This window comes from Salvelinus namaycush, chromosome 9 (genome assembly GCF_016432855.1).
Source record: "Salvelinus namaycush isolate Seneca chromosome 9, SaNama_1.0, whole genome shotgun sequence".
Classification (NCBI taxonomy): domain Eukaryota; kingdom Metazoa; phylum Chordata; class Actinopteri; order Salmoniformes; family Salmonidae; genus Salvelinus; species Salvelinus namaycush.
In genome coordinates, this window is record NC_052315.1 from 43,049,897 (window position 1) to 43,076,079 (window position 26,183).

At 41.6% G+C, this 26,183-nt stretch overlaps 1 protein-coding gene across 1 annotated transcript in view; it reads left to right on the forward strand.

Moving 5' to 3' along the window:
• Nucleotides 1–13,472: 13,472 nt before the first annotated feature.
• tmtc2b (transmembrane O-mannosyltransferase targeting cadherins 2b) overlaps nucleotides 13,473–26,183 on the forward strand; it is a 176,895-nt gene continuing 164,184 nt past the window's right edge. The window contains exon 1 of the mRNA XM_039000635.1: nucleotides 13,473–13,625. Coding sequence (XP_038856563.1) covers nucleotides 13,543–13,625 — 83 coding nt within the window. The 5' untranslated portion in view covers nucleotides 13,473–13,542. The remainder of the gene's footprint in view (nucleotides 13,626–26,183) is intronic.

Sequence of the window (26,183 nt, forward strand, 5' to 3'; positions counted from 1 at the left end):
CTTTCACACATTAACACGTCCAAAACAGCAAATGAAAGATAAACATCTTGTGAATCCAGCCAACATGTCCGATTTTTAAACTGTTTTACAGCGAAAACACAACATATATTTATGTTAGCTCACCACCAAATCCAAAAAACACACAGCCATTTTTCCCAGCAAAGATAGCTTTCACAAAACCCAGAAATAGAGATAAAATGAATCACTAACCTTTGAACATCTTCATCAGATGACACTCATATGACATCATGTTACACAATACATTTACGTTTCGTTCGATAATGTGCATATTTATAGCCACAAATCTTGGTTTACATTGGCGCCATGTTCAGAAATGGCTCCAAAATATCCAGAGAAATTTTAGAGAGCCACGTCATCTAACATAAATACTCATCATAAACTTTGATGAAAGATACATGTTTTACATATAATTAAAGATACACTGGTTCTTAATGCAACCGCTGTGTCAGATAAAAAAAAAAAACTTTAGTAAAAAGCACACCATGCAATAATCTGAGACGGCGCTCAAATATAAATAACATTTCTCCGCCATGTTGGAGTCAACAGAAATACGAAATTACATCATAAATATTCCCTTACCTTTGAATATCTTCATCAGAATGCAATGCCAGGAATCCTATTTCCACAATAAATCGTTGTTTTTGTTCGACAATGTCCATTACTTATGTCATATTAGCAACTTTATCTAGCATGTGTAGTACACGTGTCCAAACACCGGCGCATTGAAGGCAAACGTCGGATGAAAACTTCAAAAAGTTATATTACAAGTCAAATAAACTGGTCAAAATTAGTAGAGAATCAATCTTTAGGATGTTGTTATCATATATATCCAATAACGTCCCAACCGGAGCATTTCTTCATGTCCGTATAACTCATGGCACACGTGGACATCACATGGCTAGCGTGCGTGGCCAGGAACTGGAACTCTGCCAGACCAGTCACTCAAATAGCTCCCATCCAGCCCCACATCACACTAGAGGCTTCATTCCACGTTCTCCTGACTGTTGACATCTAGTGGAAGGCCTCTGAAGTGCAAACAGATCCATAAATTACAGCGATTTGAATAGGCGATGACTTTCACATCAACCCATTTCAGATTTTTCACTTCCTGTTTGGAAGTTTGCCTGCCAAATGAGTTCTGTTATACTCACAGACATAATTCAAACGGTTTTAGAAACTTCAGAGTGTTTTCTATCCAATAGTAATAATAATATGCATATATTATCATCTGGGACAGAGTAGGAGGCCGTTCAATTTGGGCACCAATTCATCCAAAAGTGAAAATGCTGCCCCCTATCCCAAACAGGTTAAATGTACTTGGCTAAGGTGTATGTAAACTTCTGACTTCAACTGTATATATATATATATATATATATATATATATATATATATATATATATATATATATATATATATTATAATAAATATATATTTCTTTGGTATAACTTAGCAAAAAAAATACAAACCTGTTTTTGCTTTGTCATTATGGGGTGTTGTTTGTAGATTGATGAGGGGGAAAAGCAATTTAATCAATTTTAGTATAAGGCTGTAACATAACAAAATGTGGAAAAAGTCAAGGGGTCTGAATACTTTCCGAATGCACTGTATGCTATCACAAAAATAATAATTTAGTTGTGTTAAGTGCTAGTGTAACATTAGAATACGATTTTTATTTTATTTTAAGTAAAACAATAGCATTTTCATTAGTGTATGTTACTGTAGGCTATATGTTTAAAAAAAGTATTCAATCAATTTTTGGGGTGGAATGCCTTTGTTACAACTATGAAACAGAAAGCATATGTGTTGGAATACGGTAACAGCTTCTTTTTATAACAACGAAATAAATACAAAAATACCCCAACCACCAAGAAGCACAGTCATAAGACGCGAGGTCAAATGATGAAAACATCAGTAGCCTAAACCTCATAATAAGCGTCAAGTGGCCTTGATAAATAGTGAAACTTGACACAAAAGCAATAATGGCATTAGAATGAAAGTATTCACACCCCTTGAGTTTTTCCACATTTTGTTGTGTTACAGCCTGATTTTAAAATGGTTTCAATTGATATATTTTTGTCACTGGCCTACACACAATAATCGGCAAATGTTTCACATTCCAGGCGTGGAAAGCTCTTAGAGGCTTACCCAGCACAAATGTGCTTCTACTGTCACGATCGTCTATGGGTGAGAGAGAGAACCAAGGCGCAGCGTGTGCAAAATACATTCTCTTTTATTTAGAGAAGGGAAAACGCGAAACGAACACTGAATACAAACTAAACAAAACAACAAACGACCGTGAAGCTAAATGACGTAAGTGCATAGACAAGCAACAAACGTTCAACATAGACAATTACCCACAAAAACCCCAATGCCTATGACTGCCTTAAATATGGCTCCCAATTAGAGACAATGAACCACAGCTGCCTCTAATTGAGAACCAATCTAGGCAGCCATAGACATACAAACACCTAGAAAAGACACTGATCCCTTTACCATACAAAACCCCTAGACAATACAAAAACACATACATTCCCCATGTCACACCCTGACCTAACTAAAATAATAAAGAAAACAAAGAATACTAAGGCCAGGGCGTGACAGTACCCCCCCCCCCAAAGGTGCGGACTCCGGCCGCACAACCTGACATTGAAGGGGAGGGTCCGGGGTGGGCCTTATTATGGCGGCGGCTCGGGTGCGGGACGTGGCCCCCACTCCACCATTGTCAATACCCGCTTTGGTGGCGCCTCTGGAGCGGCGACCCTTGTAGCAAGTCCCGGACTGAAGACCATCCCAGAGGGCGCCACCGGACTGAGGGGTAGCTCCGGACTGAGGGGTAGCTCCGGACTGAGGGACGGCTCCGGACTGAGGGACGGCAGCTCCGGACTGAGGGACGGCAGCTCCGGACTGAGGGACGGCAGCTCCGGACTGAGGGACGGCAGCTCATGGCTGGCTGACGGATCTGGCTGCTCATGGCTGGCTGACGGATCTGGCTGCTCATGGCTGGCTGACGGATCTGGCTGCTCATGGCTGGCTGACGGATCTGGCTGCTCATGGCTGGCTGACGGATCTGGCTGCTCAGGACAGACAGGCGGCTCTAATGGCGCTGGGCAGACGGATGGCTCAGATGGCGCTGGGCAGACGGATGGCTCAGATGGCGCTGGGCAGACGGATGGCTCAGATGGCGCTGGGCAGACGGATGGCTCAGATGGCGCTGGGCAGACTGATGGCTCAGATGGCGCTGGGCAGACGGATGGCTCAGATGGCGCTGGGCAGACGGATGGCTCAGATGGCGCTGGGCAGACGGATGGCTCAGATGGCGCTGGGCAGACGGATGGCTCAGATGGCGCTGGGCAGACGGATGGCTCAGATGGCGCTGGGCAGATGGATGGCTCAGATGGGGCTGGGCAGACGGGCAGTTCAGGCGCCGCTGGGCAGACGGCAGACTCTGGCCGACTGAGGCGCACTGTAGGCCTGGTGCGTGGTGCCGGAACTCGTGGTACCGGGCTGGGGACACGCACCTGAAGGCTAGTGCGGAGAGAAGGAACAGGGCATACTGGACCCTGGAGACGCACATTAGGCCTAGTGCGTGGTGCCGGAACTGGTGGTACCGGGCTGGGGACACGCATCTCAGGGCTAGTGCGGGGAGCAGGAACAGGACGCACAGGACTCTGGAGACGCACAGGAGGCGTGGTGCGTGGTGTAGGCACTGGTGGTAATGGGCTGGAGACACGCACCATAGGGCTAGTGCGTGGAGGAGGCACAGGGCTCTGGAGACGCACAGGAAGCCTGGTGTGTGGTGTAGGCACTGGTGGTACTGGGTTGGGGCGGGGAGGTGGCGCCGGAAATACCGGACCGTGCAGGCGTACTGGCTCCCTTGAGCACTGAGCCTGCCCAACCTTACCTGGTTGTATGCTCTCAGTCGCCGACCAGTGCGGGGAGGTGGAATAACCCGCACCGGGCTATGTAGGCGAACCGGGGACACCATGCGTAAGGCTGGTGCCATGTAAGCCGGCCCGAGGAGACGCACTGGTGGCCAGATGCGTTGGGCCGGCTTCATGACATCCGGCTCAATCCTCAATCTAGCCCTGCCAGTGCGGGGAGGTGGAATAACCCGCACCGGGCTATGAACACGTACAGGAGACACCATGCGCTCTACTGCGTAACACGGTGTCTGCCCGTACTCTCGCTCTCCACGGTAAGTACAGGGAGTATGAGCAGGTCTCCTACCTGACTTCGCCACACTCCCTTTTAGCCCCCCCCCCCCAAGAAATGTTTGGGTTGTACTCGCGGGCTTCCAGCCTTGCTTCCGTGCTGCCTCCTCATATCGCCTCCTCTCGGCTTTAGCTGCCTCCAGCTCTTCACGAGGGAGGCGATATTCTCCCGGTTGTGCCCAAGGTCCCTTTCCATCCAATATCTCCTCCCATGTCCATGAATCCTTTATGCGCTGCTCCCGTTGCTGCTTTACACGCCGCTTGGTCCGATTCTGGTGGGTAATTCTGTCACGATCGTCTATGGGTGAGAGAGAGAACCAAGGCGCAGCGTGTGCAAAATACATTCTCTTTTATTTAGAGAAGGGAAAACACGAAACGAACACTGAATACAAACTAAACAAAACAACAAACGACCGTGAAGCTAAATGACGTAAGTGCATAGACAAGCAACAAACGTTCAACATAGACAATTACCCACAAAAACCCCAATGCCTATGACTGCCTTAAATATGGCTCCCAATTAGAGACAATGAACCACAGCTGCCTCTAATTGAGAACCAATCTAGGCAGCCATAGACATACAAACACCTAGACAAGACACTGATCCCTTTACCATACAAAACCCCTAGACAATACAAAAACACATACATTCCCCATGTCACACCCTGACCTAACTAAAATAATAAAGAAAACAAAGAATACTAAGGCCAGGGCGTGACATCTACAAAATATTGACACAGGGGTGTGAATACTTATTTAAATAAGATATTTCTGTATTTAATTTTCAATGCATTCACAAAAATGTCTAAAAACATGTTTCACTTTGTCATTGTGGGGTATTGTGTGGGGGAAAAAGTACTATGTTTAAATAAAAAATGTATGTCTAATCCATTTTGAATTCAGGCTGTAACAGTGTACTGGGATACAAGGTAGTTGGGGTGATTGATTGAGGTAATATGTACATGCAGGTTTGGTTAGGTGATTGATGGAAGTACTATGTACATGTAGCTAGGGGTGAAAAGTCGAAAGTCTGGGTAGCCATTTGATTAACTGTTCAGAAATCTTATGGCTTTTGGGTAGAAGCTGTTCAGGAGCCTTTTGGCGCTCCGATACCGCTTGCTGTGTAGTAGCAAAGAGAACAGATTGTGAATTGGGTGGCTGGAGTCTTTAGCGCCTTTAATGCCATCTGTAGTGCCTTGCGGTCAGATGCCGAACAGTTGCCATAACAAGCGGAGATGCAGCCAGTCAAGATGCTCTCAATGGTGCAGCTGTAGAACTTTTTGAGGATCTGAGGGCCCATGCCAGATCTTTTCAGCTGTGCCCTCTTCATGACTGTGTTGGTGGGTTTGGACCATGATGGCTCCTTAGTGATGTGGACACCGAGGAACTTGCAGCTCTCGACCGTCTCCACTACAGCCCCGTCGATGTGAATGGGGTCGTGCTTGGCCCTCCATTTCCTGTAGTCCATGATCAGCTCCTGAGGGAGATGTTGTTGTCCTGGCACGGCCAGTTCTCTGACCTCCTCCCTGTAGACTGTCTCATCATTGTCGCTGATCAGGCCTACCACCGTCGTGTCGTCGTCAAACTTCATGATGTTGGAGTCGGCCACCAATGTGAATGCGTTCTATAGTTTATATGCTTAGAATACCAGTAAAAGTACATGTACTGAATGATATTGTAAAACATATCGAAGATAACAGCCAGACAGTAAATAATGATATGGATTTGAAACAAGTTTTGTATTTGCACAGGCAAAAAAAAACATAACAAACTATTGTCCATTATCACTAGCTTTGACTGAATAGCATTCCTTTAATAGGCAACTCAACCGCCTGGTAGATCATATTTTTCAAGAGTTCTTATAATAGTAAAAGAACAACATATTAGTAATTTAATCATTCTTAAATTATGTTTTAGAGGTCAACAACATTTTACAACTTTGTAATTTCCCATTTTATACACAATTAGTTTGAGAAAAAGTGTGGTAAATGATGTTCGGTTTTGCGCATGTTCACTTCCTTGTTTTCAACCATCTTTGACTGGGGTGTTTAAACAAATATGTGAGTCTGATAATGAAACCCCACTGATCCTTTTACTAAATAGCATTGGTTGAGATTATAAAATGTGCGAAACAAAATTAATATGTTTAATTTAATTTAAAATTGGTTGTCAACTGCCCGGTTTTCTGAATTTAGACCTTAAACAGACAGTGCAAGGTGCAAACACAGTATTTGAGCATATGCGTGTAAAGATACCTGAGGAAATCTACACAAACACAGATATGACGATGAATCCAGCACAATGACGATCTTAGATATTGATGACGACACATATGCCATGCCCAGAACAAGAGATGGTGTTAAATATTCAGGTATCAACACACACGCTCCGGAGTTGCTGCGTTGTGTCTGGGGCTGTGTGTGTTCTCCTACTGGCTGGGATCATAGGCCTGTGTGTTCACTGTAAGTTTAGTATGTTTTCCCTGAAATATTCTTAATCATCAGTGACATAATCATTGATTAACTTTTCCACTGTTCCCTTAGTCACACTGGTCAAAACCCACTGGGTACACACTGACTGAATCAACGTTGTTACCGCGTCATTTCATTTAAATTTTGTTGAACCAATGTGGAATAGACGTTGAATTTGCATCTGTGCCCAGTTGGAATTCTTGTGCAAAGAGAGACCAGATACAGACCAGCTACAACAACATGACTAATGAGAGAGACCAGCTACAGACCACTTATAGCACCCTGACTAATGAGAGAGACCAGCTACAGAGGGAGACAGAAAGGCTGAACAAGAAGCTCAAAGGTGAGTCAACTAATGAGTTTATCAGGAGTGCTTTCTCTATGCAAAGTTTTATTCTGGTTACTTCATTCAATGTGAGTGGTATCAATCAATGTAACTAAAATAAGGACATGAACAACTTCTAGGGAGACCTTGTCAAGAAGGATGGAGTGTTGAATTCAATTTTTACTTCCTCTTCCTGTCTGCTTAAACCTGGGAGGAAAGCAGACAGAATTGTCTAGGGAGCGAAGCACACCTTGTGATCATAAACAACAGAAAGGAACAGGTGAGAGAAAGACAGAGAGAGGGGCGTGGGGGGCAGAGAGGCTATGTACAAACAATGTTTTTTTCTGTGCCAAAATAACAGATATTTATTAATTGCTTACACGGAGTGAAAACAATCTAGATTGGTCTGACTAACTCAATTGCCTGGAAATGGGTGGATGGCACATCACTGACCACACCGTAAGACATGAAGAGTTCTGTGTCACTAAGAAATCCCTGACTGGAGTAGTAGGATCTCAGAGGGTGGACCGTTTTGAATCTACAGTATGTGTTGTTTCTACTGCAGATATTGGCAGGATGGACAGCCTCATAAAATGTTTTGACAGAATTTCTGGCAACCCCATTTTTTTTGTGCCAAATTTCCGTTGACCACAAATCTCGTGATGCAACTTTAAAATCTGTAAATTTCAATTAATTTTATTTTCATATCTCTTATCAAGTTATCTTTCCCAAAAGCATGTGTATCTTGTTGCATGTAGTAATATGTACTCTTAATTTAAAAAAATACATATTTATATGTATAAAATATACATGTTTTGGCGTCCCCACTGCAATTCCCCCACTAGGGGTTGCGACCCTGACTTTGAAAATCACTAGCCTAATAGCTGGAAAGGAACAGAGCAAGACTGTGTGGAGTTTGTATACTGTTTAGAAGAAAATTACAATCTGTTTGTCTGAAGAGCCTAACCCTGTAAGATCATATTTTATAATTTAGCTAGACATGTTGGCAATAGAATAAGATTTCAAATGATGCCCACCTGACCCAGATTACAATGTATAATGGAACGTTTTTGGATTACGTAAAGAGTACAACAGTAATTGTGGGACGCTGTTCTGTGTTACAAACACAAAAACTACAAGCGTGCTTGCTTCAGTTCCTCAGTGGCAAAGCTAGGAGATATGAAAAAAGCCTTTTATAGTTGAAGGCTGTTTCATAAAAGTGCATTGAAATGACATAGTTTGGAGAGATGTGCGGCCACTTGAAGACACCAGTTAGACACCCTTGTAATCGTTTTTCTTATCTTGAACCTACTCTAAAATGTCAATGAATATTCTTGTTATGCTGTATGAACGTATCCAGAGTATTTTCAGAATTTGTTATTGATAAAATGCTTTGAAAAGTACAATAAATTAACAATGCACATACAATCAACAGTGTAATGTTTGGATTCAGTCTTGTGTCAAGTGAACTGTTGTGTCCTCACCTTTAGTCTGATAATTTCCCCTTAATCTCCAAAGTGTTCTCTTTCAATGGCTACCATGGTGATGCATATGCTTTTTATAGTTTTACATTTCAATTTGGCCCAATTTCCAAAGGACCTCTCTGTCCTATCAATATTACCCATCTAATCTTATGTCTGAAGACTGTTATTTGGTGGATTGGTAGTCTGAACTAGATGTGGGAGAATGGCACATGCCCACACACACAAATTATCTTAATATTGTCACGTTCCTGACCTGTTTTCTGTTGTTTTGTATGTGTTTAGTTGGTCAGGGCGTGAGTTGGGGTGGGTATTCTATGTGTTGTGTTTCTATGTTGGGGTTAATGTGTTGCCTGATATGGTTCTCAATTAGAGGCAGGTGTTTGACGTTTCCTCTGATTGAGAACCATATTAAGGTAGGCTGTTCTCACTGTTTGTTTGTGGGTGATTGTTCCTGTGTCAGTGTTGGTGCTACACGGGACTGTGACGGTTAGTGTGTTTTGTCAGTTTGTATAGTGTTTTGTTTTGTCTGATTAAATTCATTATGTCTAATTACCACGCTGCACATTGGTCCTCTGATCCTTCTCGCCTCTCCTCGTCTGAGGAGGAGGACGAAGTAGACTGCCGTTACAAATATTTCACACAATGTACATCATTCAATAGCAGTTGTCAATAAATCATTGTTAAAGGTCCAATGCAGCCATTTTTATGAGTGTACAAAACATTAAGAACACCTTCCTAATATTGAGTTGCACCCCCCCCATCACCCGCCATTTTGCCCTCAGTCAATACTGATTCCAATACTTCCACAGCGCCAGCCACCTACTACCATACCATGTTCAAAGGCACTTAAATATTGTGTCTTGCCCATTTCCCCTCTGAATGGCACACATACACAATCCATGTCTCAATTGTCTCAAAACCTTCTTTAACCTGTCTCCTCCCCTTCATCTACACTGCTTCAAGTGGATTTAACAGGTGACATCAATAAGGGATTGTAGCTTTTACCTGGATTCAGCTGGTCAGTCTAAGTCAGGGAAAGAGTAGGTGTTCTTAATGTTTGTATACTTAGTGTATTTCCACACTATGATGGTTGGAATAATACCGGGAAATTGTGAAAATAATGAAAATGACATTTTTGTGTAAGAGCTGTTTGAAAAGACTGCCTGAAATGTTTGCCTGTTTTGGTGGGATGGAGTTTTGGCCTGCCTGGTGATTTCACCATGCCAAATTAGTTAATAGACCAATAAGAAAGAGTTCCAAACTGCCAATAACAGTTCATTTGAAGTTTTCCACTCCCCACTCAGACCACTCCCAGACAGTCATAGCTAAATTCTTGCTTGAGAAATTTCCCTTTGCGAGGAAGACAATTTAAGTTGAAAACAATCACAGTAAAGTACTTAACTGTTACCCAGAAATGATTTGATATTTATATAAAATGGCTGCATTGGACCGTTAACTATACTGCCTCCACTATTATAATGCAGAAAAACATTGCCTGATCCCAGACATTTACTAGCAGATGGGTTAAATGCACATGAAAACACTGGGTCAGTCACTCCGATCAGTTTAATTAATTCTTGAAATCTATTACATCATCATGTCCTGCTGTTCTGTGAATGGCCACATTGATGCCTTCCTAGATAGACTGGGGTCCCTCTATTGAAATACCATTGCATCAATATGCAGTGGACCATACTGTCCTCTTTGTCTATGGAGCACACTTTGGAGAACACTATGGAGCACAAAGATTGATTTAGTTTTTCTTCTCATCTGTTCCCCTGCTTCCTCACATTCTCCTTTATAGTGTGCAATCTCAAAATACTCAAATGGTTATATTCCAATAGTGGATGTTGAAAACACTTGCTTTAGTGTAAAACATTTGCTACAGTTGGAAGCATGACTGTGCTGCTTTGCTTCAGTGTTCAGACTCTGTGTAACTGTGTACACTCAGTGTTGCTCTTCTTGCTGGGTGAGCCCTCTACTGGACGTTTTAAGGAAGCACTTGTAGTAGCCTGCAATGGCCACAAGTCAAGAAAAAATAAATACAACCCTCCTGGTTTAATTAATACTAAAGCAATGGACCTGCTATAAATGTGTAATAACCATGGTATACATTATGGATAGTAATAGGGCATATACATATCAGGCCTACGTCCCCTAGAAATCACAGTTTTCCCCAACTGTTCATATTCCTTTCTGCCATACATTTGTTTCACACAATAAGTTTTAGTAAATGTTATTTAAAACAAATAACAAACTCTCCCTTATTTACCTCTTGAATCATTGTTAGTTGTTAAGTTCTTTACTGAGGCTTCTTAAAATATTGTTAATTACTTTTTTATTGGATTGTCTTTTCTGCCTCAGGTTTATTGCACCGTGGAGTGTTTTGACTCAAGGCAGGCACCCATGGAATATTTACTACAGGGTTAACATGTTGTAATGCTCTAGAGCAGACTACTGTATTTTCACATGATCGTTTCTGACATATAATCCTTAGTCTCTTATAAATACTAACTAGTTCAATATACAGTTGAAGTCGGAAGTTTACATACACCGTAGCCAAATACATTTAAACTCAGTTTTTCACAATTCCAGACATTTAATCCTAGTAAAAAAAACTCAATTAGTATTTGGTAGCATTGCATTTAAATTGTTTAACTTGGGTCAAACGTTTTGGGTAGCCTTCCACAAGCTTCCCACAATAAGTCGGGTGAATTTTGGCCCATTCCTCCTGACAGAGCTGGTGTAACTGAGTCAGGTTTGTAGGCCTCCTTGTTTGCACACGCTTTTTCAGTTCTGCCCACACATTTTCTATAGGATTGAGGTCAGGGCTTTGTGATGGCCATTCCAATACCTTGACTTTGTTGTCCTTAAGCCATTTTACCACAACTTTGGAAGAATGCTTGGGGTCATTGTCCATTTGGAAGACCCATTTGCGACCAAGCTTTAACTTCCTGGCTGATGTCTTGAGATGTTGCTTCAATATATCCACATAACTTTCCTTCTCATGATGCCATCTATTTTGTGAAGTGCACCAGTCCCTCGTGCAGCAAAGCACCCCCACAACATGATGCTGCCACCCCCGTGCTTCATGGTTGAGATGGTGTTCTTTGGCTTGTAAGCCTCCCACTTTTTCCTCCAAACATAACGATGGTCATTATGGTCAAACAGTTCTATTTTTGTTTCATCAGACCAGAGGACATTTCTCCAAAAAGTATGATCTTTGTCCCCATGTGCAGCTGTAAACCGTAGTCTGGCTTTTGTATGGTGGTTTTGGAGCAGTGGCTTCTTCCTTACTGAGCGGCCTTTGTTGTTTGTTGTTGTTCTGGGATTGATTTGCACTTTTCGCACCAAAGTGCGTTCATCTCTAGGAGGCAGAACACGTCTCCTTCCTGAGCGGTATGACGGCTGCGTGATCCCATGGTGATTATACTTGTGTACTATTGTTTGTGCAGATGAACGTGGTACCTTCAGGCATTTGGAAATTGCTCCCAAGGATGAACCAGACTTGTGGAGGTCTACAATTTTTTTTTTATTTTGATTTTCCCATGATGTCAAGAAAAGAGGCACTGAGTTTGAAGGTAGGCCTTGAAATACATCCACAGGTACACCTTCAATTGACTCAAATGATGTCAATTAGCCTATCAGAAGCTTCTAAAGACATGACATCATTTTCTGGAATTTTACAGGCTGTTTAAAGGTAAAGTCAACTTAGTGTATGTAAACTTCTGACCCCCTGGAATTGTGATATAGTGAATTATAAGTGAAATCATCTGTCTGTAAACAATTGTTGGAAAAATTACTTGTGTCATGCACAAAGTAGATGTCCTAACCGACTTGCCAAAACTATAGTTTGTTAACAAGAAATGTGTGGAGTGGTTGAAAAACTAGTTTTAATGACTCCAACCTAAGTGTATGTAATTTTCCGACTTCAACTGTATATCTAAAAATCTAGTTTTGGTTGATTCGTAATTATGTTATGACTCACATTATGCCATTTCAGATTGTATAATCCAATAATCAACAGACATTTGAAGCCTAAATTAATAATATTTTGTATCATTTTGGGACAGTAGTTCTATTGAATTAGGTTACATTTTATATGTATATATATAAAATTGGTTGTAGTAGAGCACAGATCAAACCTAGTGTTTTGTATGCCTGGAGGGTGAAGCGCTATAGCCCAGGTTTTCCCAAACTCGGTCCTGGGGCACCCCCTGGGTGCATGTTTTGGTTTTTGCTCTAGCACTACACAGCTGATTCAAATAACCAACTCATCATACATGATTTTAATCAGCTGTGTAGTGCTAGGACAAAAACCAAAATGTGCACCCCAGGACTGAGTTTGGGAAACCCAGCTATAGCCTACTGCTCGGATTAAATCCAGATTATGGCACTATGCTGTATAGGCCTATACAAAGAGCTCTCCTGAGGGTGAGAATTGGAAAACACTGGTGGGCCTGGTGTCACTGCTCCACCGAGATTGACATATTCACACTCATAAGGGGCTATATACCGTAATTATGGCTAGATTACCTATAGCAATGCAATGTGGATACAGCAGTTGGCAATAAAGAGGTGTCCCATCATGCAGTCTAGCTCTAGCCTAATCCTCAAATCATCAGCATCATTTTCTTCTATTCACTGCGAGGAGGAGGGACACCGCACATGCGCAGAAGATCCTTTAAACCACACGCGGCTCAATCACGACGTTTATCCACCGGACCACTATGAATCACACGAGCAGTCTTGTAGGAAAGGCGTGCAAATGCAGTCAGAGACACTGTAAATGCTGGCCGTTTGCTCTATTTCGTGTCGGATCATAGCTGTCCTCCTCTAGCTCAAAATGGGTTAGAGGGAGGATGCCTGCCTGGATTATCCACTCTCAACACTTTGCGAGGATGTGGAATTGGAATATCTGTTTTTGCAGAGGCATCTTGACAAAGACGGAGAGAGATAATAGAGATAGTATTTGAAATATATCTCCACTGTTCTTCTTCGTTTTCTTTCATTGTTTATTTTTTTGAGAAATGATTGCAGAATTCGTGTGCAGCGCCGTGGCTTTGGTCCTCTATGTCAACACTCTGGGCGCCGATTTCTGCTACGATGACAGGTACATGAATGAATGACATTGCTGTGCTGCCCGTAGGCCTACTGTCAAAGAATACAGTGGTTTTTAATAGCGGTAGAGAATTGCTTGGCATAGTAAAATATGTCTTAACATCTCTAGACAACATTTTGCGGTAGCGTACGGAATAGCGGGCAGAGGGAGGGTGACTTCTGTCAGTTCTCTCTGTTGGCTGCAAGGTCTCGGTAAACAGCAGGCACTTGCTTGCCAGTACGGTGTCACTGCATAAAGTTTGAGTCCTGAGAGGATCCAATGATACATAGTTGCAGGCGAGATGAACCGAACGCTACGAAATTATTAGGGGAGTAATTTGATACATTGTAACTCCATAATGCCATGCTAATAGTTGCATGAGGCAGCACCATGTACGTAGCACTGCATTAAAACCATTATCATGGCCAAGTCTCGTCTTAAACAGCGATACTATGTATGACACAGTCATATTTGTTAGGGGCTGTACCGTCCACATAAACGGGTGAATAATATTTTCTGAATATCATTATTCTAACAGACAATAGTGAATGATGATCCCAAACGAATGAAATAAAACAACCCTGTTTTATATAGGCGATAGGACTGAAATCAAATAAGACCAGTGCGCTTCATTAGGCAGGCTAAAACATATTGATACATTTTAATGTGGTTAATTCTCCATTAAAAAAGGAACTGTCTAAAAAGTGGAAATGCGTTCAGTGCAGTCTGCCGCCGGCTGTTGTGCCTCCAGATAAATAATATTTCTCCCGGGCCTGATAATTTATTGTGCCAAACAGATTTAAGTACCTGTAAGGGCTGAAGATCTTAACACAACACCGTCCCGGTTTTATTTTACCAACGGCTGCAATACTTTTGGACAGTTAAACATAATGGCCTCTGTATAATAGCTTGGTTGATTGATTTAACGAGTGATAGTGTAGTGCAAATCACACTATATTACATTTCAATATTTTATAACTGGTTTGATACATGCAGAATTGGAGGGTGGTCTCAGGGCAATTTGTATTATTCTGTACGTGATTCTGTGACACTCCATTTAGAATGATATGTTAGATTCGGTTACATTATGAATGGAATAGAGGTTGTAAAATATCATACGATTTAGAGGACATACACAAAACATTAAGAACACCTGCTTTTTCCATGAGATACTGTAGACTGACCAGGTGAAGGCTTATTGATGTCACTTGTTCAATGACGTCAATCAGCGTAGATGAAGGGGAGGAGACGGACTAAAGAAGGATTGTTAATAGGGATGCACCGATATGACTTTTTTGGCCGGTACTGATATCCAATATTTTCCTTGCCAAAAAACCTGATACTGATAACCGATATTTAACATTTTAGCAGCCTTTTAAGCATTCTAGTACAGTTAACTAGTTGAAACAAAGTGTCATATGTTCATTTGTTCAGTTAGGAACAGATTGTTTAATAACTTGTAAATGAGAAAAATGACATATCCATGAATGTATTTTATTCCACAACAGATATTCATGACACAAATATTTTATCTGCCCCGCATTACAAAGATGGTTAAGTGGTTGGTGGCTCTTCTTACTCTCCAATCTTGACTGTATGAAGAAACTTTAAAATGATTTGAAAGAAATATAGGTTGAAACTAAAATTCAGTTAATCATTTTAGCTATAACTGCTTGAAAAAAGTACTGTCTCTAGGCTGTCATAAACTGCTATAAATGGCACAACTTCAACTTTTCAAATGTGCTCAACTGACTTGACTAGTGAAATGAGAGCAAATTTACAACATGTCATCTCATCTTTCATTTATGAAATGAAAAAAATTAACAAAAAAACACAACTGCTTTGTTTTAAATGAAATTAAAGTCTTGACCTATACCAGCCATGAATGAACAACAGAAAAGCCATTGGGCTTAGTACATTTTTTCCCAGTGACTCTAGATGGCTGTGTTACAATATGACTGCCCATTTACAATTTTAACATTTGGGGGAGGTTTTTCTTCACAAAGAGGACCTGCTCGGCCTTGTCACAACAGAGTCTGTTTCTTTTTTTCGTCTACAATGTGTGAAGCTGCTCTGAAAAGCCGCTCACTGTCCACACTACTACAAGGAGCACCAAGATACTTGCACGCAGCTTTAGCTAGGATGGGGAAACGGTGCTTGTTACTTCTCCAGTATCCAAGTGCATCTTCATTCCTGGGAATAGTAGGTTCTGTCAGGTATGCTAGTATCTGCAAATAATAGGAAGGGGGGGTTAGTACATTTAATACAACATATTGCGTTATTCTTGCATTCCAAAGGATCATTAGGCGTAGATCAACAATGGCAAATGTTGGCCGATGTAGTAACAGAAAATGAAAATACAACGCGTCTCTCTCACAGAGATACATACACACACTGACCAAAAAGTTATTTTGTTGGCATTTACGTTTGTCCTCATTACCAGTAAAACATAATCAAAACCTAGTTCTTTCACTTACTCGCTGTGCTGTTTCGTTGTTCATTTGTTCAGTCGTTTCATTCTCAACCAAGATTTCATCATACATGTCAAGCAGTGAAATTTCAGCTCTGTTTGTGGCCTCTTCTGTCGTGGGTCCCCTTCTTTGGTGCGAACTGTCACTGTGTCCATTTCCATATTGTCCAGCTATGTTTGTAACATTTCACATAAACCATGTTTTTGTCTGCATCGAAGTAGCGGTCCTTGTACCTAGCATCAAGCATGGTGGCGACACAGTAAAGAGGCTCAGAGAGAATGCCACCGAATCGCTTGTTCAGAGCGTCTAGTAGAGTACTTTTGCAAGTTTTAACCCCACGGTCTGTGTCGGCAGTTTTGTTGAACAGGCATTTCAATGCCATGACAGAGGGTATCACGTCTGCTGCAGACGCAGTTGAAGAACTTACTTCTCGAGTCATTTGGTCGAATGGAGCTAGGAGTGTGTTCATGTTTTCAATGAGCGTCCACTGGTTTGTACTGATTGTTGCAGGTAACGCATAGTCGGCTGCGTACACGCCAAGCACGCATTTTTGTTCCAGCAGGCCCTCCATCATGTAGAAAGTACTGTTCCATCTGGCCTTGCAAAAGCGTTTTAATTTTCACTCCAAGCTGCTCCTGTATTGCTTGCAGGCGGCTATATGCTCGCTGTGAGTGTTTAAAATGACCCACTATCTTTCTACCGGTTGCCACTGTCAAATATGCTGCATTGGGCTAAAACACCTTAGTTCACAGCCAGTTGCAGCATGTGCATTCTTCCAAAGCCTTTGTCATGTTACGTGCATTATCACGTAGCACAGCGTGTACATTGTTCTTGGAGATTTTCCAAGTTTCAAACATGTTCTTAAATGCCATTTAAGTGGCAGCAGTGGTATGAGAACCAGCACATTCTTGAGCATGCAATATGGCTTTCCTCAGTACGAAATCCTTGTTAACCTACTGTGCTGTCAGACTCGGCATGCTCATGGGGCTGACAACGCTGGTCCAAATGTCAGTCGTGAAGCTAATAGCAGTGACGCCCATAGCAAGTAGCTTGTGGATGTGCGATTCAACAATCCTGTGTAACTCCGGTAGGGCAACATCTGAAAAATAGCGCCTACTTGGTAGTGTGTACCGGGGCTCGAGGAGAGCCAACATCATCTATAACAGAGAACGGTTGATTGTCAAGGGCAATGAATTCCATTATCTTGGCGTTAATGGATTTCGCCTTTGAGTTGTCTTGCTGAAATTGTATTACTTTTTCAAATGACTGCTGGACTTGAACTTGTTTAGTTTTTGGAATTGTGCGCTTATTTTTTTCTGCTTTTGTTCTAAGTATTCGCTGAACGTCTGGGGGTGATGCACTTTCAAATTAGTAATTAGGTTAGTGGTATTGAAAGATTTGAATTTCTCCCCTCCTCGGGAAATAATATCAGCACAAACGTTGCATATGGCCTTTTTGTTATCTTCCTTTGAAACTTCAAAATAGATCCACACCGCAGACATTGTGGGCTAGGTTAGGAATGCTGTGTTGCAAGTGTGATACTGTATTTTTCGTGGCATCATTATGTCACCTACCTATGTTATATAGGTATGCACGTCAGCTTTGACATCGGTTTTGCACATTGGCGTTAAACTAGACATCGGGCCGATGTCGATATTGGCATTTTTGGCTAATATTGGCCTATTCCGATATTCTCACCGAAATATCGTGCATCCCTAATTCTTAAGCCTTGAGACAATTGAGACATGGATTGTGTATATGTGCCATTTAGAGGCTCAATGGACAAGACAAAATATTTAAGTGCCCTTGAATGGGGTAGGGTAGTAGGTGCCAGGCGGACCGGTTTGTGTCAAGAATTGCAACGCTACTGGGTTTTTCACGCTCAACAGTTTCCTTTGTGTTTCAAGAATGGTCCACCGCCCGAAGGACATCCAGCCAACTTGACACTACTGTGGGAAGCGTTGGCGTCAACATGGGCCAGCATCCCTGTGGAATGCTTTCGACACCTTGTATAGTCCATTCCCCAACGAATTGAGGTTGTTCTGAAGGCAAAAGGGAGGGGTGAAACTCAATATTAGGAAGGTGTTTCTAATGTTTTGTATATTCAGTGTATAGTGTCATCAGTTGTGCACACAACAACCCATGTTGTTAAATAGCAAGGAAAATGGCAAGGAATCAAATATGGATATTTTATCACAATGTTTAGTAAATCCTCCTCTCGAAATTCAGAAAGCAAATTTGTACACTAGTAGAGAAACCTCAAGTCAGGTGCCTTGACTTAACCCAGCTAATGAGTTTAAATCCAGTGTGGCACTGTGTCGAGCATAGCAGGGAGCACCAAGGGTGGCTGAGAACACTACCTGAGGATTTCTCATCGGTCTGGTTCTGGAGTCTTGCTGCTCAGGAATACGTAAGTATACTGCTCTCGTTACATTCAGTTGTTTTCTTGAGAAAATAAATCCTACAAGAAATTGAGTGCTCTGCTTGCTTTAATTAATGTAGGGTTTGCTGAGTCAGATCTCTATAGGACAACCCTGTTCAAAGATCACTGGTTTTACGGGTTGATTTAAGTCACCTTCCACTTACCAGTTGTTGTACATTGTAACTCATCATGGTTAAAGTTAACAACACCTTAACTACATGTTTTGTGTGATGTGTTTGCTAGCCTAGCACCAAACAACTCTTTTATATGGAGGAATCTAGGGACCTCACAAGGCTTTCCACTGTCAATGCTCTCAGCACCACCACCAGTTCCCTGCACAAACAACCCAGCCTTGAAGAGTCATCCATTATGTGGTGCCAGAATCACCCCTGGAAGTTGGTTCTCCATCTGGCCATGGTCACCATTATCACACAGAGCCTTGACACCTGCACTAGAACATAGTGAGTCATATGTATAGTTCATATCTCAGCCTATTGCTATAATCCTGTATGAAAATAAATGGTCTGTACTCTGCAGTGTTGTGTATCCATGGATGCCATGAATACACCTTTATTTAACTAGGCAAGCCAGTTAAGAACAAATATGTTTTGTTCTTTTTTATTTATTATACAAAATGATCAACAATTTACATCCCTACATCAAACATGTTTAACAAAACAAAACACGTGTATAAAAAGAAAATACTAAATACATACAAAAAATATATATATGTAAATAAAAATATATACTGTACATTTCTAAAACAAATATATGACAAAATTCTAGTCCAATTGTATTCCCTCAGAAAAAAATCTTATATTCCATCAGAGAAAATCTGATAATGCTTCAGGAATTTTTATTTTTTATTCAACATGCTTAATGTCTTAACAAGATGATTAAATTCAATCAAAAATATTTGTAATTTTGGTGTAGAATTCTGGAATTTTTGTTTGTGTATAAAGTATTTGGCAACATAACAAAATAAATCACAATCATTTCAATGGTCTTGTTATCATTGCAATAGTATCACATTATATCCTTCATGTCAAAAACATTGGTAGTGTTCAAAAAGTTTAAGTATTCTGCAAGGTTTTTCCAAAAATCTATCACATTCATAGAACAAGAACAAGTCAGATTTTCACCTTTTTTTCTCTGCAGAAAACGCAGATATCATCAATATCAACAAATTTCGACAACAATTACATGGATGTATCTTATGTAGAATCTTAATATACAATATTTGTAAGGCATCAACCAAGCTTTTTTCCAGACAATGTCAGGAATAAGCATATTCCAGAAAGGCGTAAGTTGGTTCCGTGAATGGAAAATTTGTCTTATGTATTTGTTACAGCAAGATTTGTAAATGAAGGCCACGCCTTCCAAGCTGAGTTTTGGATAAACTCTGTGATTATCACCAAAGCTAAAATGAGTTTTCATTAGTGTAGTTAGACCACTGTAAATGGCTTAGATCACAGAAATAAACTGTCTGAAAGGTATTGGAATGTTAAAAATTCATTCAATGTTATAAATTGTTCATATGAAAGAATATTACCCATGTTGTCGAAAACATCAAGAATAAAGTCAATATTCCTCTCATGCCAGGTACTGTAGGGTAGAACAATGACTTATTCCTTACAGTTATGTCTGAATTTTTCAACAAAAGAGCTTTATTAGGGGAAAAGTTGTGCAGGAAACATATTTTCCAGGACATTAAAGCTTGTTGGTGAAACATAGATTACACGCTAAATTGGCTTTCAGGAATATAATTACAATTTGGTAGAAATTGAAGATCTCCCAACTTATTAAACACATTGTTTGGAATGAAATACTAAATAGATTCTGTATTGCCAAACATCTTTTCAACCAGTTGATCTTGAAAGTGTTATTTATGTCAGCAAAATCCAACACTTCCAGACCTCCTTCGGCTCTTTTATTTGAGAGGACTGACTTTTTTAGTTGGTGAGACTTATTTTTCCAGATGAAGTCAAGAAAGATCTTGATCTTTTTACAGGTTGAGGGATTTATAAATAAAGATAATGAGGTTTACACAAAGTGAGACAGTCCCTCTGCCTTGGACAGAAGCACTCTCCCAAGTATAGATATATCCATTTCTAGCCAATTATTAAATATATACTAATTTTACGAGAGAAATTCATATGTTGTCTGACTAAGTTGTTTTTTGATAGACGTATTCCTAAATATTTAATATAGTCCTTTACCGGAATATTTTATATTTATTTATCATCAGAGTCATATAAACGTAAGATTTCACATTTAGAAATGTTCAGTTTGAATCCAGATGTAATGGAGAATGCCGTGATAGCATTAAGGTCATGGGCGACCTGGTCTTTGTCTTTAAAAAAAAGAGTAGTATCGTCAGCCTGTTGGGAAATGTTGATTTCTCTGTTAAAAATGGATAAGCCATGCAGATTTACATTATTCAGAATATCTAGTTCCACTACCAAAATTAATAAAAAGGGCGAAACTGGGCATCCCTGTCGTACACTTCTGTTGATACTGAATCTTTTGGATGTATTAAGGTTTAGTATCACAGAACTATTCATATCTTTGTAAAACATGAAAATGACTTTGATAAAAATTGAACCGAAAACGATCAGCCGAGTCATCAGGTGTTTCATTAAAATCCCTTGAGAGAATTAGAAAAGCGTCTGAGTATTTGTTGCGTAAATCCTGTAATTATCTGGTAAATTTTACTAAAAGGGTCTTATTTGGAGCATGTGAGTAATGTCCATACACATTACAGATGATGAAAATAGCATTGTCAAGTTAACAGTTACTATGACCCATCTCCTTTCCTGTGAAGATGTGGATTCTAGAATGTTGATTTTTATACTTGTGGATAAACGTCAAAACACCAGCAGAATGGTTTGATCCATGACTGAGATAGACCATGTTTCCCCATTGTGACTTTTAAAATTTCAAGTCACTTTCACACGAATGAGTTTCCTGAAGAAGGACAAAATCTGCGTTTACAATATAAAAATAAGCCTTTCCTTTTTGTAAGCTCTCTCCTAGCATTCAGGCTAACGATATTGAGTGAGTTGAAAACAACCTCGTGCATAAAAAAGAAAGACACAAACTAGACAGCAGATGAGTAATGTGAACAATAAAACAAACAGTAAACCTTGAGAGGGTAACTCCGACGGAAAACTACGCTCATCTGAGGTAGAGGTGGTTAACAGTATAACAAATCCTTTTTGAATTTTTTTGGGTTGGCAAGTGTTCATAAATTGTAGTTTGAACGGTAAATTTACTTGTGGCAGTACAGTAAATGTACTCTTGGCAGTGCTCACAGTTCAAGTGTGGTTCATGTCATGTCACCAGAGTTACCCAGTCATCTTTCTTCTTTCGATGAACACGTGTTGGCCCTTGAACCCAGCCTTCTTTCCTTCTTGTCGAGCCTTCTGTATAAGCGGCCACAGTTTCTCCCTGGCAGTCTGATCCTGCGGTATCAGAGCCTCTTTGATGCAGAGCTTCTTCTCGTCCAGAAACGTATTCCCCGTGGTCATTTTCCAGATGATGTCCCTGTAGTGGCGCATAGGGTCCATCTGATCTTCGTTTCCCAAGTCGATGTACCACGTCAATCACGTCTCTTAGCTTGTCTTTGATGCACGGAGCCACCTTTCCCAGGATAATGATAACTGCTTCCCTAACCTCTCTTATACTTTGGATTTTCAGATTCCACCAGCGAGAATACCATTGAAGTTCAGCTACATTCTCATACAGCTCATTATTTTGGGATTGCAGTTTCTTCAGCTCGTTCTCCAGGAACGTTATATTTTCCTTGTTCTCACTCACAACTGTGAGAAGCCGACGGACAGTTTCTAACAATTTATCAATCTTCTTTGATGTTTCTTTGGTAGCCCACTCTATGGTGGAGACTTTGGAGACCGTGGCGTCTTGTTTAGTAGTCAGGGTATTGATTACATAGAGAAGTTCAGACATGGAAATGTCCTCTCTCACTTTTTTCTCCGGTGGATTTTTAATTGGGGTCTGAGGTAAAGCATGTAGCACTGCAGTCTGATGATGTGGTGTGGCACTTGGTGGCGAGAGCGCTAAAAGTTTCAGGTCAATGACACACTAGATTAGTCATTCTAAAGTTCATCAGTTGGGGAGAGACAGTGGAATGCCAAAATGACTAAATCAAATCAAAGTTTATTTGCCACGTGCACCGAGTACAACAGGTGTAGACCTTACAGTGAAATGCTTACTAACCAACAGTGCAATTTTTAAGTAAAAAATAGGTATTAGGTGAACAATAGATAAGTAAGGAAATAAAACAACAACAGTAAAAAGACAGTGAATAATAACAGTTATGAGGCTATAACAGTAGTGAGGCTATAACAGTAGTGAGGCTATAACAGTAGTGAGGCTATAACAGTAGTGAGGCTGTAACAGTAGTGAGGCTATAACAGTAGTGAGGCTATAACAGTAGTGAGGCTATAACAGTAGTGAGGCTATAACAGTAGTGAGGCTGTAACAGTAGTGAGGCTGTAACAGTAGCGAGGCTGTAACAGTAGCGAGGCTGTAACAGTAGCGAGGCTGTAACAGTAGCGAGGCTGTAACAGTAGCGAGGCTGTAACAGTAGCGAGGCTATAACAGTAGCGAGGCTGTAACAGTAGCGAGGCTATAACAGTAGTGAGGCTATAACAGTAGTGAGGCTATAACAGTAGTGAGGCTGTAACAGTAGTGAGGCTGTAACAGTAGTGAGGCTGTAACAGTAGCGAGGCTGTAACAGTAGCGAGGCTGTAACAGTAGCGAGGCTGTAACAGTAGCGAGGCTGTAACAGTAGCGAGGCTGTAACAGTAGCGAGGCTGTAACAGTAGCGCGGCTGTAACAGTAGCGCGGCTGTAACAGTAGCGAGGCTGTAACAGTAGCGAGGCTGTAACAGTAGCGAGGCTGTAACAGTAGCGCGGCTGTAACAGTAGCGCGGCTGTAACAGTAGCGCGGCTGTAACAGTAGCGAGGCTGTAACAGTAGCGAGGCTATAACAGTAGCGAGGCTATAACAGTAGCGAGGCTATAACAGTAGTGAGGCTATACAGGCACCGGTTAGTCGGGCTAATTGAGGTAGTATGTAGATGTAGGAATGGCTAAAGTGACTATGCATATATGACAAACAGAGAGTAGCAGCAGTGTAAAGAGAGTAGGGGGGGGTGCAAATAGTCCAGGTAGCCATTTGATTACCTGTTCAGGAGTCTTATGGCTTGGGGGTAAAAACTGTTGAGAAGCCTTTGTCCTAGACTTGGCACTCCGGTACTGCTTGCCATGCGGTAGTAGAGAGACTGGGTTGGCTGGGGTCTTTGACAATTTTTAGGGCCTTCCTCTGACACCGCCTGGTGTAAAGGTCCTGGATGGCAGGAAGCTTGACCCCGGTGATGTACTGGGCCGTACGCACTACCCTCTGTAGTGCCTTGCGGTCGGAGGCCGAGCAGTTGCAGTACCAGGCAGTGATGCAACCAGTCAGGATGCTCTCGATGTTGCAGCTGTAGAACCTTTTGAGGATCTCAGGACCCATGCCAAATATTTTTAGTTTCCTTAGATGGAATAGGCTTTGTCGTGCCCTCTTTATGACTGTCTTGGTGTGTTTGAACCATGATAGTTTGTTGGTGATGTGGACACCAAGAAACTTGAAGCTCTCAACCTGCTCCACTACAGCCCTGTCGATGAGAATGAGGGCGTGCTCTGTCCTCCTTTTCCTGTAGTCCACTATCATCTCCTAGACTCAGCATTTGGGAATTGACCTGTTTGTGTCTGACTCAGATTGTACATTCTTTCTGTATGATGAAATGGGGTGATGATATGTGGGAATAATATTTTCACCGATATAAAGCACTGCTTAGAGGTAGGATGAATATTTTATTTCCAACATGAGTTATAACTTAGTGTTCGGAACGGATTATGGTCCTTAGTTCTTTCCTGCCTGTCTGCCAGTAATCTGTTGTTCAAAAATAGCCTTGACATTATGTATTTTCCCACGGATCACATTAAGGAGTGGCTGAGTGGCTCAAACTATAATGAATCACTTGGTTTGATGACACACGCCTCTAAGTAGCTTTCTGTTCACTAACACCCTCAGCCTCGTATAATGTGCTCAGAGTGCTGTGTGTCTGTCTGTGTGCGTGCGAAATCGTCATCACTGACAAATCATCCCACGTACCTACCAGGATAAAGGAAATACAGACAATAAATATGTCGTCCTTCACACGTCTTAGGCATTCCTTCTTTATTCTTTCCTGCCTGTGCTGAGGGCCTGAACGTATCTGGGTTGTCTGTCTGTGTGAGGCTGACTGCCCTGTAAATAGCCCCGGCTGGCCTGCCCCTGGTTGGGTTTCGGTGGTATTGCTGTCTGAGCTGGCTCTGCTCTGCTTTGCTCCGGCTCTGGCTGTAGTGTCCACCCAGTGGAATAGGATGGGCCAGCCCACTCCAGTCCGGGCCCAGCACTGTGGTAATGTAGCGAGCCCAAGGGCGTCATCCCAACAGTCTGAGCATCTCTCCCACAGTCTCTCCCAGTGCCCTGTAATTAGTGGAAGCCTCCAGAGTGGCGTGGAGGCACGGACGGCAGACTCTCAACAGGCGTGCAAAGCCTCTCGCTCTAATCTTCCGTCGTCTGCAGCCAGATGGTCGTGTTTTTGCGAAGCCTTGAGGGTTTTTCTCGCCTGTGCTCTCGGGTTTGAGGTGGAGTCAAGAGGAACACGTCAGTGCAGCCAGGATGGAGACGTCAGTGTTTTTCAGACTGAATGATGAAGCAATCTAGGAGGTCTGTGTGAGAGGGGTCCTTTGGTATTGTTCACACATTGACGTTTGTTCTTTTTTTGTTGTTGATGTGCCTCGGGATTGATTTAAACGTCATTGAGACGCTGAAGAGTTTTGATGTGTTCTCTTATTTCAATGGTTTACCATACAATACAAGGTCCTTCCACGCTTTTCTGGCCTGTCACTGAAACAGCGTAAATCAGGGATGCATTTTCAAGTCAAGCAATCATTTCCACTTATTGAGTCATTCAGTTATTGTTCTCTCTATGCGAATGCTTGGAAGTTGGCTTCTATTGTGATCAGACAGACAATTTCTCATCTACCTATAGCCCAACAAGATCAGCACACAGATATATGGGTTGACTTCCTTTCATAACTATATTTTCCAGCAGATAAAGAGCTCAAATTGTAAATGTTATTTTCACAAATGTGACATAGACTAAGAAGCTTTCAGTATTTGTTGCTAAAAATACTATTAATGAGGTTTCAGTATGTTGTGCATTGCTTCAGTTTCGCATAAACCCACAGAATTACTTGAAGCATTTTAGCCTTGGATTCGATCAGTTCACCTTTAGGCCGTGGGAAACCATTGACTAGATGCGATGCACATTTTTCCATCAAAATTTCCATCAAAATGAACAATCGTATCGTATCAAATTTGTAAAAATGTGCTCAATATTCCAAGTTTTAACAATAAATGGTGTTGTTGATGATGCAAGGTACAGCACATAATCAGGAAGTGAGTAGGAAGTGAGGGATGGATTGGGGCTACATGTTACGCAGCAGCAACAACTCTGGGGTATATTTGACTCCCCTTTCCCTCTGGGTCACTGCCTCACTCAGTGACTGTCAACACTATTACTATTTAACCCCATCTGCGGCGCGGTGTGTGATGGCAGCTC